The sequence below is a fragment of the Channa argus genome, chromosome 12, assembly GCF_033026475.1.
Source record: "Channa argus isolate prfri chromosome 12, Channa argus male v1.0, whole genome shotgun sequence".
Lineage (NCBI taxonomy): Eukaryota > Metazoa > Chordata > Actinopteri > Anabantiformes > Channidae > Channa > Channa argus.
The window spans coordinates 26,070,644-26,085,993 of NC_090208.1; the positions used below are offsets into that span (position 1 = coordinate 26,070,644).

A 15,350-nucleotide genomic window follows, 5' to 3' on the forward strand; every position below is an offset into this window, starting at 1 on the left:
ATAGCAGCTTCTTCTGACAGTAGTGACTTTCTAATTTATACATTTATCTTTGAATGACAGACACTATCTTACTTTTAGGTTTAAAGTAGAGTGCAGATACAGTTGTCTGAGACACTTTACCAAAGTGTTATGGAAGCTACATTTAGATTTAGAGAAAACATCAAAGCACAACAAAGTAAAACGAAAGAAGGAATGAAGCGTGTTATCATGAAGCATCTTTACTACAGTACTTAGATCAGGGGTCACCAACCTTTTTCAAACTGAGAGCTACTTCTTGGGTACCGATTAAGGGCTACCAGTCTAATAGGCACTTCTGAAATAACAAATTTGCTCGATTTACCCTTGATTATATGTTAATATTAATAATTAATTAAATTAATGATATTCCTCTATGTGAAGAAACTGATCATGTTAATGATTTCTTACAATAACTTTCAAATGTGATTTAAAAAAGAATAGCAACAAAAAATTTAAATGCAACTCATTGGTAAGTGGCACTGTGGTGAGCTATTTTTAGAACAGGCCCACGGGCAACACGTTGGTGACCCCTGACTTAGGACATCTTAGAATACAAGAACCTGAATGTGTATGTTGGACAATCATTCTGCGTCACAGTTTTAATCAGAACGTCTGACAGACAATTCTGACCACCACGGTACACAATGGGACAACTTGTATGTTATAATGAAACAAAGGACTCAACACAATGCATGAAGTAAGATAAGTTAGTTAAGATATTAGTAAATGAAACCTCTACTTTCCGCATCTGTCCTGACAACTTAGCCACTTTCTCACTACATTTAGCGAGTATTCAAACGCCTCTAGTGACTCTTTATTTTAAAAAAAAGTGACTATCGCCAAGTCTAGCAACTTTTATTGGGGTGTTATGGGAGACTTTTGGAGACTCTGACCAAAATGCATGTATCATTCTCACTCTTCTTAATGAACGGGTGCTGCTGTAGGCCCCACATCCTAAAGCACCCACAGGTGGCCCAGTCCTTGCACAGCAGACCCTCCCAGCTGCACTTAGAGCAGGAGATGTTCACCACTCCGCTGCGTCCAGACTGCAAATGAAATGAATTGAGCATGCACAAAGCCGCCGCTTGTACCCCCACCAGTGAGAGAATACAATAGTAAGAAATTCACACAGACATGCAAAAGGCAAAAAAATATTTTTGTGACGTTTTAATGCAAAGTTGTGGACTAACATTTTGTAAAAGTTTAGCTTATCAGTTTGTTTGGCTTAAAATAAGCTATGAGAATAAATGTTATAAAACATGAGTAGCTTTCTGCCATTTTAATTTTGTAAAAGTAGCTATTTTTTTTATTCTTTTAAACTTTATTTTTTTAAATGCATAATTTGTAAAATGATATTTCTTAGTTTGATGTGTTTCTAGTTATTATTCAAAAATGTGTTGCATAATGATAGTTGTGCTGAACCCGTAGAGACCACATGATGTCTTTAGTTCATTTAGATTCTTTCAGATTATGGTTGATTGCAGACCTGGCACATGACAATTTTTATCATTATGGTCTAAAAGCAGACTTCAAAAGAGAGGATTTTAAAAACCTATCAAGTAAAGTCAAAACTGCAGCTTGATGAAGCCCCACAATTATGCCTGGTTGGACAAAGTGGACTGAAAGTGTGCAAACTCTCCAGAGTTAAATAAGCTCTGCAAACCTGCCATTTGCTCTAACAACCTGGTTCTCAGTTTGATCTGCAGATGGGATCCAGTCACAGCGGCTTTCTTTTACAGTTGACCTGCACAAATGGCAGGTTCTTTCCCACACACCTGAAACAAGGGGAAATGGGGAAGCGTCCACATTACATCCTGTATATGTAACCAGATTAATAGCTGGGGAGCTGGCAGGGAGCGATCTCACTTACAATTGATTTGTATGTTAGCTGTAACAGAGTCCTTGCTGCTGCTGCTGCTGTTCAAATGAAAGAGCTCATTTCACGCTCTAATGAGCTGACAGGGACTTTTGAATAGTCAAAAATCAACATAATTTAAAACTTGTGGTAATAAATTCCTCTTCAACATCAACAGTCTTTAGGCCTGTGGGCAGTTTTTAGAAATTCTGAAGCATGTTAAACTTTTTTGCCACACGGTTTCGGATGTGTGTGTGTGTGTGTGTGTGTATGTGTGTGTGTGTATATATATATATATATATATATATATGTATGTATGTATGTATATATATATATATATATATATATATATATATATATATATATATATATATATATATATATATATATATATATATATATATATATATGTATGTATCTGTATGGCCACCTGCAGAATTCAGTCCAATTCTCTGCCATGAATTCTACTTTACAAAGTTATAACTTCTAAATGCTTCTAATATTATATGTTAGATTTAAAATTGATGACGAGGCCAAAACCACTTAGAACCACTTCTTCTGAGAACGGACTCCAGTAGGACTCCACTACCCACTTTGACCACCATAATAAACACATATTATAATTATCACCTTTCTGACAATTTCAACTTAAAATGAGAAAATATATCTTTATATTCTGCTTTTTTTTAAATGTTATAAGTTCTTTTAAGATCAAACCATCCTTTGAACACTGTTGGAGCTTTGCATATCTTGTTCCTTATACTGTTTAGGTATCTGGGTAGTGCTTGTACTAGCACGTGGCTCGTTTTAGGGGCACTTAGACCACAGAGCCAATCAAGCAGATTGATTAACTGTTGTTTGTACGTAAAGTATGTCTGCATACATTGTTATCACAGTTTTTTAAGCTTTTATTTAGATTAAATACAAAGTATAATTTCCAGTTCTTTTCATCTTCAGGATCACTGCTTCTACCATGGCCACATAAGAGGACATCCAGAGTCATGGGTCGCCCTCAGCACATGCTCAGGAGTCAGGTAAGATCAACAACTCAAGATTGAATCCTATTAAGTGTAAATTCTTTCAGATTCTGTTTTTTACTGCTGGTAAAGCTTCGGTGATGTGGATGTGTTATAAATATGAATGCACATATTTCGCTAATGCGTTACCATTATGGACGTACCATGTATGACATCCATAGTAAAGTTATTTAGAAACACAGTTGTTGGGATTTGACTAGTTACAAAGACAGCACCTTAAGCTCAAACGTAGTATAGTTATTCTGTAAGTGTTACCTTATAGCGATTGTCCACTGTATATATGAATGAATTAATAAATGTTTTATTTTCATGTTATAACACAAAATGGTAAATGTCTGCACTTACATAGCGCTTCTCTACCTTTTGGTACTCAAACATTTCCTCATTGCTTCTTATTCACACATTTGCACTGACAATCTCACTCACATGCCACAACACTCACCGGGTTGAGGTTCAGTGTCTTGCTCTTTGACATGTGACAGGATGAGCCGGGGATCGAACCAATAACTGCGGGATTGATGGACAAATGCTCTACCTCCTGCACCACAGTCACCCCATGCAGGATTACCTGAAACACAAAACAGAAACCGCTTCAAGTGGATTACCCAATAATAATAATAATAATAATATAAATATCTAAAGTAGATAATAGATGCATAAAAAATTACTGCTACAAGACACTTTTTCTTAAAGACTAAGCATTATCTAAACACTCAGAAAAGATAAATGCATCCTTCTTAAAAACATTTTAAAAATGTATGGATCTTTTATACTAAAGTAATCTTTTGTTTTTGCAAAGAATATATTACTGTATTTATAATAAAAAGATCAATATAGAAAATCATTTTATTTTCTACTTCTTGTTACTCAAAAAGCTGACTTATACGTTTATGCTCTTCAATACCAACTTAACGTCCCGCTTCCAAATGTAAAGGTATTTGGATATTTCTGACTCATAATTAAACTTTCCAAGTTCAAATTCCGAGGACTAAATTTCAGCACCTCTGAAGAGCTAGAACTGGTAGGACCAGTAGCTGCACACTGGAAAACACACAGCCCCAAAGCCGGGAGGTTCAATGAAGTGGTTGGGTTGGGGCTTCGTTTTGCCAGTGAGCTAATCACCAACTAGGACAATGCAGAGCTTTTAAAGGTCTATAAATGGTCATTCCATTTATTTTCAATAGTGCCCACACAGATGCCAAATCAAACAATACATTGCCTTTACTCATGTGTAATGAGTTATGTCATTCTCTTCCCTAGATTAGCTTGCTCAAATGTGTAAATGTACATGTACATTTACACCATATTAAAAGCCTTACATACATGTAAGGCTTTTAAACCTCCCCCTGACTTCACAATATTAAAATATTTCTGAGATTCTTGTCCAGATGACGTCCCCCGAAGGAGTGTTTCATCATAAAATGAGAGATGTGGATGATGATGTGGAGGAGCTCTGAAAAAGCAGGTTGACCATGATTAGAAACTTAAGAGTGTGAGCAACAAAATCACATTCTGAACCTAAAGCTCGTCAACATAATGTCATCTCAAAGTATTTTTCAGGGTAATATTTTAATATAGGGAAGTCAGAGGGAACTTTAATAGTATTCATTTACATGTACTACTCAAACTAGACCCAATAGTTCAATAGCAGTAAAGGTGTCCTGTAAGCGATGCAGGGCTGCAGGCAGCAGTTTCAAAAGTTTTAAATGTTCACAGCCTTAATATGAAAAGCTTTTCATATAGAAGGCTCACATGGCAAAGATGTTGCACATCCTCAGGATGTGTATCCCAAAAATATATATTCATGAATTTGATCCAATAAAAAAGGCATCAAGTTACAGCTCCGTGAAGTTTTAGTAGGGATTAATTCAAAAGTATGTTGGGTAAATCTAAACAGAAATAAGTTTGAGGACATTTTTCATCAAGATTTCTTTTTCTTTGATAGTGAATAGTTCAGTGCTGACATGTCTGCCGGCACTCGTTAGTCTCTCTGTCCTGATCTGGGAATGTATCCAGATGCTGCCTGGTGACAGCAGCTTTGATGGGAACAGAGCAGACATAGGGAAGAATAGAGACCAGTATCTAAATGCATTCTAAATGTCCAGTCATTCACAAAGATGTGAGCTGATGCTACAAGTCAGGTTTCATGCGGATCCTTAAAAAGTATAAAATTCATTTTCCTGAATTTAAGGTTTTAAAAAACTTCTGGGAGGAAGGAGTTACAGGAGGTAATTCAGGGCTGCTGGGCTTCCTACAAATGTGGTAAAATGAAAAAAGAAAGTCCCGTTAGTATAAAATGACACAGTTCAGACTCCAGCCACCAAAATGATCATATAGGTTAAACTCTTTCAACAAAAACACATATACAATCTAATCCAATCCGCCTCCTTCATTTTAAAAAAGAGGAGGCCATAACATCAGAGCCACCTCATCCTTTAATGCACGACTGGACGACTTCACGACTCACTTCGACCTCAATAATACACAGAGTAGAATTATCACCTGTCTGACAGTTTTAATTTAAAAACTGAGAAATTATAACATTGTAAAATTATTATTAATGCCAGAGCTGCTGTATTGGATTGCATTAGATTGTACAGGTGTATGTGTACCTAAATGTCAACAGAGTTTATTTGATTAATTTAATATACAATAATTTCATAAAATATCGTTCCATAGATACTTTCCTATTCACAGATGAGAGCACAGTGTTTTTGTGCTTGTGTCAGTGTCTGTAGTGACATACAGTGCATTCGGAAAGTATTCACATCACTTTTTCTACATTTTGTTAGGCCTTATATCAAAATGGATCAAAATCATTATTTTTCTCGAAGTTCTACAAACAATATCCCATAATGACAATGTGAAAGACGTTTGTTTTAAATCTTTGCAAATTTATTAAAAATTAAAAAAAATGCCCTTTGCCATGACACCAAAAATTTGGCTCTGGTGGATCCTGTTTCCACTGATCATGCTTGAGATGTTTCTACAACTTGATTGGAGTCCACCTGTGGGACATTCAGTTGATTGGACATGATTTAAAAAAAGCATACGCCTTTCTACACAAGGTCCCACAGTTAACAGTGCATGTCAGAGCACAAACCATGAAGCCATGAAAAGTCCAAGGACTTTTCTGTAGACCTACGAGACAGGATTGTGTGGAGACACAGATTTGGAAAAGGGTACAGAAAAAAATATGCACTATTGAAGATCCCAATGAACACAGTGGCCTCCATCCTCCATAAATGGAAGAAGTCTGGAACCACCACGACTCTTCCTAGAGCAGGCCAGCTGGCCGAACTGAGCGATCGAGAAAATGATAAATGTTCTACACTTATATGGTGCTTTTCTACCTATTGGCACTAAAAGCACTTTACACTGCTTCTCATTCACCCATTCACACTCACAATCACACACACACTCACACACCGATGGGGGAGCTGCTATGCAGCTGGCCAACACTCACCGGGAGCAACTAAGTTGGGGTTCAGCAAGGCAGTGAATACTTATTTACACGTGATTCTTTTTTTTTTTTTTTATAAATTTGCAAAGATTTCAAACAAACTTGTTCAATGCAAGAGTTGTTGATTTTGATTTGGGCCATAACTTTTTAATTTTTAAAACTACATTTATAGTAGCTATAATATCTTGATGTAAATATAAATATACATGTGGTTTCTGTCTCATTGCTTAGACAAATCCATGTGGTAAGCCAACATATGTCGGCAATTTCAAATAGGTCGCAATTCAAATGTTACATCACATAAATTTACACAGAAATTTATGTCGGAGGGTTTTTTGATTAACAAATTGTTTATATTTAAAAAAAACCAATAGTTAAATAGTAACCAATAGTTAAATCTTTGTTTTGATGGTACAGCCATGGATTATACACAGATTCAGATGGAAGCCACTTCTTAAGTTGTATAACAGCCTCTTTGGAGTCTGATAATATGTGGACATGGATTCTCTGCTCTGATATTTGTCTGTTTCAGCAGAACTCCAACCACCTGGCACATCATTTGTGTAATACCATCAGGGAAAGTGTGACTATCCTGATTGGTTCAGGCAAATCTTAGACTTTCATCCTACACGGAGTAGCAACTAGAAAACCAATGAGCTTTTAGCATTAATGCATGTGAACAGTAATGGCCACTTACTCTACATAATAGTTAAAAGCAGTATATGCATGTAAGGGAAAATAATTCAGCCACAGTTCAGCATTGCATTGATGTAACACTGTCAGACTCACAGTGGACAGTTAAAAATAAGTATTAAAATCAATGCAGCGGAACCACTTGTTAAAACCTGGAAGACCTTGTTAACCTCATTAATCTTGTTTTACACTGAAAAAGCCTATAACACCGCATACAACCAGGAATGATGTGTTATTGGAAAGACTGTTCTTCAGTCTCATAAGTGATTAGCACAGCATAATTCTTGAGTTATGACAGACCTTTGGATTCTTTGTAATTTATGATGATCTGAGAATTAAAGCCTCCTCTGCTATTAACCTCGTTTTAAATCACTCCTGGACTAAAGCCTGAACTGAGCCTTTCATTTGTAAATGTTATTTTAGGAGGAAGAATTATGGAACCCTGAACATAAAAAGATCCTGTCGGAGAGACATGGCAGAAATCAACTAAAATTAGCGGAAAGATGAAAGAGATGTGGTATGATTCACCATAGAAAGGGGAATGTGACGTTTGTTCTTCAGGAAGCTGTAATGAAAGTGTTCTGTCAGGGGTCACTTTGAACATTGTCTTTGCTATGAAACAGTGCAGTCATAAACTATGAATCCACTACATCTTTCACAAAACAACTGTGACTCCACTGTCGCTCTCGGTAGATCTTATTTAATGATCACGATTACGACACATCCCAGATTTTAATGAGGAGTTTTTTTGTTTTTTTTTTCTTTAAAAAGCCATGTTTTCAGCTTTTATTTCTGGTGTATGTGCAGGATTTGTACATCTGTTCCAAAAGCTTGTAACCTTGATGAGGCTATTTTTTTTTGTACTCCAGCTTCAGCACTGTGAAACAGCCCTGTCATTTTCTCACTGGAATTTAGGTTTGACTTTGGAATGGCAAAACTGCACAACCTTGCAATACTCCCAGGAAACTGATGAATATGCAAAATAAAAAATATTATCGTTGCATATTGCAATTACAAAGTTTTGTATGATAAGTTTTTGTATAGGTTCAGCATTGACCTTCTCTGTTCTTATCTGCAGTCCTCCAGCAGTTTCTGTGTTTTCATTTTTACTCTCACTCCACAGTTCCCAGCTCATTTTTCCCTGCCTGCAACTTTTATGCTATAACAAGGTGTTTTGTATTGGCTCAGGATAAATTATATGGTTTTAGGAGAAATTGTTAAACAGCCTTGGACACATAATTACTTAACAAAGAAAATAACTACTGTAGTTCTCACAAAGCTGGGCTCAGAGCTCTGCTGTGGGGGTCAGGCATTGTGGTTGAGCACAATACCCACCACAACGCCTTTCACAAAAACCAATTTGATTCCCTTTGTGTCTGCTGTGAAATAAATAGCAACTCTGACAAGGTGCTCACAGACGAGGTGAAACGGTTTTCTTACAAACTTCAAATGCATATTGAACCACAGCAACCAGAGTCTGCATGAATTATTCTTTTTCAAGGTCAAGACAGAAAGTGATATTCAAAAAAACGAACTTTTTTTTGGTTTGACAATAACTCTTCATTTTATAAATATGAATTTTCAGATAATCTTCACATAAAGATACCCCTCACAACTGCACAACAACAGAAAGCCTTTTTAAAAGTTAGAGATACACTGGCCTGCTCCTTTAGCAGGTAAACTATGTCTTAATCCGTTTTGGCATTGATTCAACAAAGTACTGGAAACATTCTTTAGAGATTTTGGTCCATATTGACACGATAGCAGGACACAGTTCATCATCAATGATGCATATTCCCCGTTCCACCACATCCCAAATGGGCTCTATTGGATTGGGTTTTTGTTATTGTGGAGGCCATTTGAGTACATTGAACTCATTGTCATGTTCAAGAAACCAGTTTAAGATGATTTTAGCTTCGTGATATGGGGCGTTATCCTCCTGGAAATTGCCATCAGATGATGGGTCATAAAGGTTTAGACATGCTCAGCAACAATATTCAGATACGTAGGCCTGGATATGCAGGCTGTGGCATTTAATTGATGATCAGTTGGTACTAAGGGGCCCGAAGTGTGCTAAGAAAATATCCCCCACACCCTTACACTACCACCAGTCTGAACCGTTGATACAGGCGGGCAGGATAGATCCATGCTTTTATGTTTTTTATGCCAAATTCTAAACCTACCTTCCAGGTGTTGCAGCAAAAATGGAGATTCATCAGACCAGGCACTGTTTTTCCACTTTTCTATAGTCCAGAGCTTCTGCAAACTGTAGCCTCAGTTTCCTGTTCTTAGCTGACAGGAGTGGCACCCGATGTGGTCTCCTGCTGCTGTAGCCCATCTGCTTCGAGGTTTGACGTGTTGTGCATTCAGAGATGCTTTTCCTCCTACCCTAGTTGTAAACTGTGGTTATTTGAGTTGCTTTGGCTTTTCTATCTGCTCAGACCAGTCCAGCCCTTCTCCTCTGACCTCTAGCTTCAAACAAGGTATTTTTACTTTCACTGGATATTTTCTGTATTCACGTTATTTTCTGTAAACCCTACAGCTGCTTGTGGTTGTGATAATGATTCAATGATCAACCAGTTTTGTATATTGTTTGTATTGTTTGGCCATAAATGAAAGGTCAAAGTTAAAAGGTTTGACAATAATACTGGTATATTGTAGTGGCATATAGTCATTATTCAAAATAAAATTACAATAAAGATTTCTGAAGTACTAAATGTTTGCATTGAACATCTGCTCAAACTTTTTATTTCATTTATGTATTCTTACATTCGATAAATCCTGAGGAAAGTACTGTTGACATTATACATAATTCATTTTCTAATCATTTATTAAACATTCATTTTCAACATGCTTGCAATATGGTTTCTGGTTGTCAATCCCACCCTTGTGAACTGTAGTATCAAGGATGGGATCAAAAAAGTATTAGGAACATTTCTTAAACTGTCACACAAACTACCGCTTAGACCCCAAAACTTCCTGGGCAAAGGTTTATTGGCGTGTTTAATAATCACCTTTTTATTAATTGTTCGTGTCCACCAATGTCAGTGCACAGCAGACACAGCCAGGCTCAACCATGTGCCGTGTGGTAGATAGGCAGAATACATCATTACTGGAAAGAATGTATAATGAGCTGGTAGAGTGAGGGTGGGAGTCAGTAATGACCAATCATGGTAATTACTCTTTAAGAGTAGCAGCTGTGTGATAATGTAGTTTAACCAACTACTCAGAAAAGATCCACTATTACATGTCATAAGAAATACAAAACAGCATTATTGATGGGTCAGAACTGTACAACTCAGAGGTTCTTAAGTTGTTCATAAAAGTAAATGTGTAAATTGATCGAAATTCATAAAAGTACTGGAACTGTAAAGAGGCCACACTCAGTATAACCCAAAGGTGTTTAGTTTGCTTAGTTTTGTTTTTTGGAGCAGCCTGTGTATGTTTGCCAAGATGGCACAAAACGTCAACATCAGCAATACTTTGCAACCTTTACAGGAATAAGTGGGCACCATGTTTTGATCCATTATCCATTTCTCATATTATAGCTGAATCTGATCATTCTTCTTCTTTATCCTTTGGGCTGTTTCCTTTCAGGAGTCACCACAGCGAATCTTCTGCCTCCATCTAACTCTGTCCTCTGCATCCTCTTCTCTCACACCAACTAACTTCATGTCCTCTCTCACTACATCCAGAAATCTCCTCTTTGTTCTTCCTCTAGACCTCCTGCCTGGCAGCTCCAACCTCAGCATCCTTCTACAGATATATTCACAGTTTCTCCTCTGAACATGTCCAAACCACCTCAATCCTCTCTGACTTTATCTCCAAAACATCTAACATGAGCTGTCCCTCTGATGTCCTCATTCCTGATCCTGTCCATCCTCGTCACTCCAAAAGAGAACCTCAACATCTTAAATCTGCTAAAATAGGCACCAGTACACTTCTCCTCCAGTCCTCAGCATCCTCTCACTGTCCAAGATCTTGTTAAACAAACTAGTCAGAAACTCTACTGCCACCTCTCCTAGACACTTCCATACCTCCACAGGTTTGTCATCAGGACCAACTGCCTTTCCACTCTTCATCCTCTTCAATGTCCTCCTCACTTCACTCTTACTAATCTTTGCTACTTCCTGCTCCACACCAGTCACCTTTTATACTCTTCGTTCCCTTTCATTTTCCTCATTCATCAACTCTTCAAAGTTCTATTTCCATCTTCCCATCACACTCCTGGCACCTGTCAATACATTTCCATCCTTATCTTTAATCACACTAACCTGCTGCACATCCTTCCCATCTCTGTCTCTTTGTCTGGCCAACCTGTACAAATCCACCTCTCCCTCTTTAGTGTCCAACCTAACATACAAGTCCTCATATGCTCTTTGTTTGGCCTTTGCCACCTCTACCTTCACCTTACGCTGTATCTCCCTGTACTCCTGTCTACTCTCTTCAGTCCTCTCAGTGTCCCACTTCTTCTTAGCTAACCTCTTTCTCTGTATACACTCCTGAACTTCCTCGTTCCACCACCAAGTCTCCTTGTCCACTTTCTTCTTTCCAGATGACACATCGAGTACCCTCCTACCTGTCTCCCTGATCACATTAGCTGTAGTGGTCCAGTTTCTGGTCTAGTGTTTCTACTTCTGCTTTTATATGTCACTCTATGTTCCTGCCTCTTCTGGAAGAAAGTGTTCACTACAGCCATTTCCATCCTCTTTGCAAAGTCTACCACCATCTGTCCATCTGCGTTCCTGTCCTGAAGACCAAACCTGTCCATCACATTCTCATCACCTCTGTTCCCTTCAACTACATGTCCATTGAAATCTGCACCAATCACCACTCTCTCACCTCTGGAGATGCTCTACATCACTTCATCTAACTCACTCCAGAATTTCTCCTTCTCTTCTAACTCACATTCTACCTGTGGGACATAACCACTAACAACATTGAACATCAAGCCTTCAACTTCCAGCTTCAGACTCATCAACCTGTCTGATACTCTTTTCATCTCTAGAACATTCCTCACAAACTCCTCTTTCAGTATAACTATCTGACCCATGGTAGAACAACTTGAACCCTGCTCCTAAGCTTCTAGCCTTGCTACCTTTCCACCTGGTCTCCTGGACACACAGTATGTCCACCTTCCTTCTCTGCATCATGTCAACCTTCTCTCTAGTCTTCCCTGTCACAGTATCAACATTCAAAGTCCCTACTGTCAGTCCTACATTCTTAGCTTTCCTCTTCCTCTTCTCTCTCTGCTTATGAACACACCTTACTCCTCTCCTGCTCCGACCAAGTGTAGTCCAATTTCAACTGGTCATCTGATCATTCATTGATTCATTTGATCGTTTTCACATTTGCTGTGGTTGAACATGGAGGCCACACCTCTAGTCAGTTAGAATAATGTCTAATAAATACTGCAAGTTTTGTTAATAGTTTCCAAATCAGCCTGCACAAACTCACTCATTTACGTTTACAATCCTTCCCGTCCGCTGCAGTCTGCCAACGAACGACGTCTGGTGGTCCCAGCACCAAGCAAAACTCTTCAGCGCAATGATCCAACGATGGTGGAACTCGCTACCCAACTCGCTACCAAACGCACGCTCAGGAAAACTCACTTCCAACATTTAAACAAAACACTGAAAACAGAACTCTTCCGCATCTTCTTATGCACTTAAATCTATCTTTTTTTATTAAAAAAAATAGATTTCTGCACTTTCTCATACCTGCATCTCGTGAAATGTGAACACTTTTGGCTGATAGGACTTTGCTTTGATGTTTTTAAATAAAAGCATCTGTTAAAGCATGTCTCAAAGCATGTCTCAAAGACAGAGATTGGACTAAAGCTGTCTGTAATGATATAATTTGGGAAAGCTAAACAACTTTGGGGGAATTAAATGTCATAGATATGTTTAACGATATTAAATAACGATATTAAATATTACAATGTATTATATAAACCTCTCAAAAGGGGTTATAATACCAGCTCTTTAAAAGAGCATGCCCCTCTTTAAATATGAAAATATTGATGCACACAACTGGACAACAGTTTTTTTTGGCTTCTTAAATATAAGTTATGGCTCAGGGAATAACCTTAAGTCAAATCAATAAAATATGGACACAGGTCATGGATAAACATTGCTCCCTTCCTGAACGGTTCAGGCTCAGGGTTTGGGTTTGGGAGTTTTATATAGTTTTTGTTTTGAGTTGAAGTTAAGACTGAAGTAATTGTTCAGTAGTGTGGATAACTTCTTCAGATCAGATCTTCAGGAGAACAGAGGTACAGGAATGTATCTTAGAATCTGTCTAGATGAAATACGTTCTGTCACACAAACTCAAACTCTGGATATTGCCCCAGAGAGTAGTTGTTACAACATGACTTTTTACTTTAAATTGCTTTTTCAATCTCTGTTCTTTGTCCTGTAGGACAACTATCCTTGAAGCTGCACTGTTCGTCCTGGCTTTTCTGTAAGGATCCATAAAACCCTAAACTTCAGCTCTGGGACTGAAACGTGAACTTTTTTGTATTTTGCTGTGCTCCATTTTAACATAAAGAAAATTGTGTTAATTATTTTCTTTGTCTAATTTGAAGTTTTTGTTTACTTGTTGGAAATGTAGGTTTTGTTCCTTGTGGGCTGTCAGTCTCATTTTTCTTTGGGATGGGAGGTTTTGGAAAATGGGGTGGGAGGGGTCTTGCTTTTTTAAATGTTTCGACCCTGGAGGTATATATTTCTGTGAGAGGGGCTTCAGTGCAGGAACTGGAACGTAATGGATGGCTGATAAGTTATAATCTAGGTCTCCCTGGGTCGTGCAGTGACGGTTGATGAAATTTCCCTTCTGTGTCCTGTAGTGAGACTTTACTCTTTCGTTTGTAGCCTTTGTTATAAAAAAAATAATATTAATGTAGCTCGAAAAAAAGAGAGAAAATTGCTATAGCATCTGCAAGTCAGAATTCTTAAGGATTAAGAATAAATTTTTTTGTTAATTTATTGTTTAAGGAAATGCACTCATAAGCTTCCGTGATGACCCCACTGGCTGGTTGGGGTCTGGCTAAACTACCTGCTGGTCAGCCTAAATATCTATGTGGTAAAGGAAGATTCATGATGTTAAAAGTGTTCACACTAAACTTCTTCTACAGCTGCATTAGCATATATTAAAGCTAAAGCATTTGTTATTTGTGATCCTTTGGGGTTTTTCATCTTGGAACGTATTCACACCCCTCACTTTTTCCAATGTTACATGTTTTAAATTTAAAGTTAAATTTAAATTTAAAAAATGCTATTTTTGATATGAATCCATACATAAAATCCTACAATAAGAAAATGACAATTTTGTTTTTAAAAAAGCGAATTAAAAATCAAAAACTAAAGAACTATCTACTAAGTGTTAAAATGTGCAAAACGTTAGGTGAGCTAAACACCTAACGAAGCCAATTTAAGTACAGCAGAGTAATATTCTCATTCCTTTGCAGTTTTTTTGTGGCAGCCTGAATAATCACATTCAAATTTACAGACTTTGCTTTTATTTGTGTTTTGGTACCTATTACTGCTTGAGAACAATACCATGGCTGTCAAATGCGCCACGCTGTTTACCAGCTTGTTTCTAACATTTTCTGTCTGCTGTTTGATGCAAGACAGGTAGAGTACAGTGGATTTAGCAGATAAGACTATTGACACCAAACACGTCTCCTGTATTTTTGTCTTCACGCAGGGGCCTGATATCCTTGAATTCTAGCAACACCTACTACCTGGAGCCAATGGGCGATGTGAATCCTCTCTATCATTCACTGCTGAATGCCGAAGAACTGCCAATCAAAGGTGGAAACTGCGGCCACGGTCATCCCACCGTACAATCCAACCACATCTCCGACCTGCTCAAACCATTTAACTCAAGGGTGAGACATCATTGCAAGAAAAGAATGCCAGCCTATATAAAGCGTTTTTGTTCCTAAAATTGTTTGACCTCAACGCAAACTTTAAGGAGCCAGCCAACCATTTTAGGAAATTCATTTGTTTGCTTTCTTGCTCCTATACAGATTATAAAATCAATAATTTCATCTCTGTATGCCCAGTGACAAATCAGTGTATTCCCCGAATACTGGTCTGTTCCAAAAGCACTGGAAGAGCTATTATTGCGGCAGGTACCACAACAACAAAAAAAAACTGCTTTACCACATATTGACTACTTGAAATAGACTGACAGCCAAAAGATGTATCCACTTTTGCTCAGGTATTGTGATGTTTAGTCACTTTTCAGTACAAATATAAATTCATATCTCCATCCTGGTGCT

The 15,350-nt window shown here is 37.7% G+C and overlaps 1 protein-coding gene across 1 annotated transcript in view; it reads left to right on the forward strand.

Moving 5' to 3' along the window:
* Positions 1-15,350, forward strand: part of adam19a (ADAM metallopeptidase domain 19a) — a 179,517-nt gene that overhangs the window by 109,852 nt on the left and 54,315 nt on the right. Inside the window, exons 5-6 of the mRNA XM_067523712.1 lie at positions 2,831-2,907; positions 14,771-14,954. Of these exons, the coding sequence (XP_067379813.1) occupies positions 2,831-2,907; positions 14,771-14,954 (261 nt within the window). The remainder of the gene's footprint in view (positions 1-2,830; positions 2,908-14,770; positions 14,955-15,350) is intronic.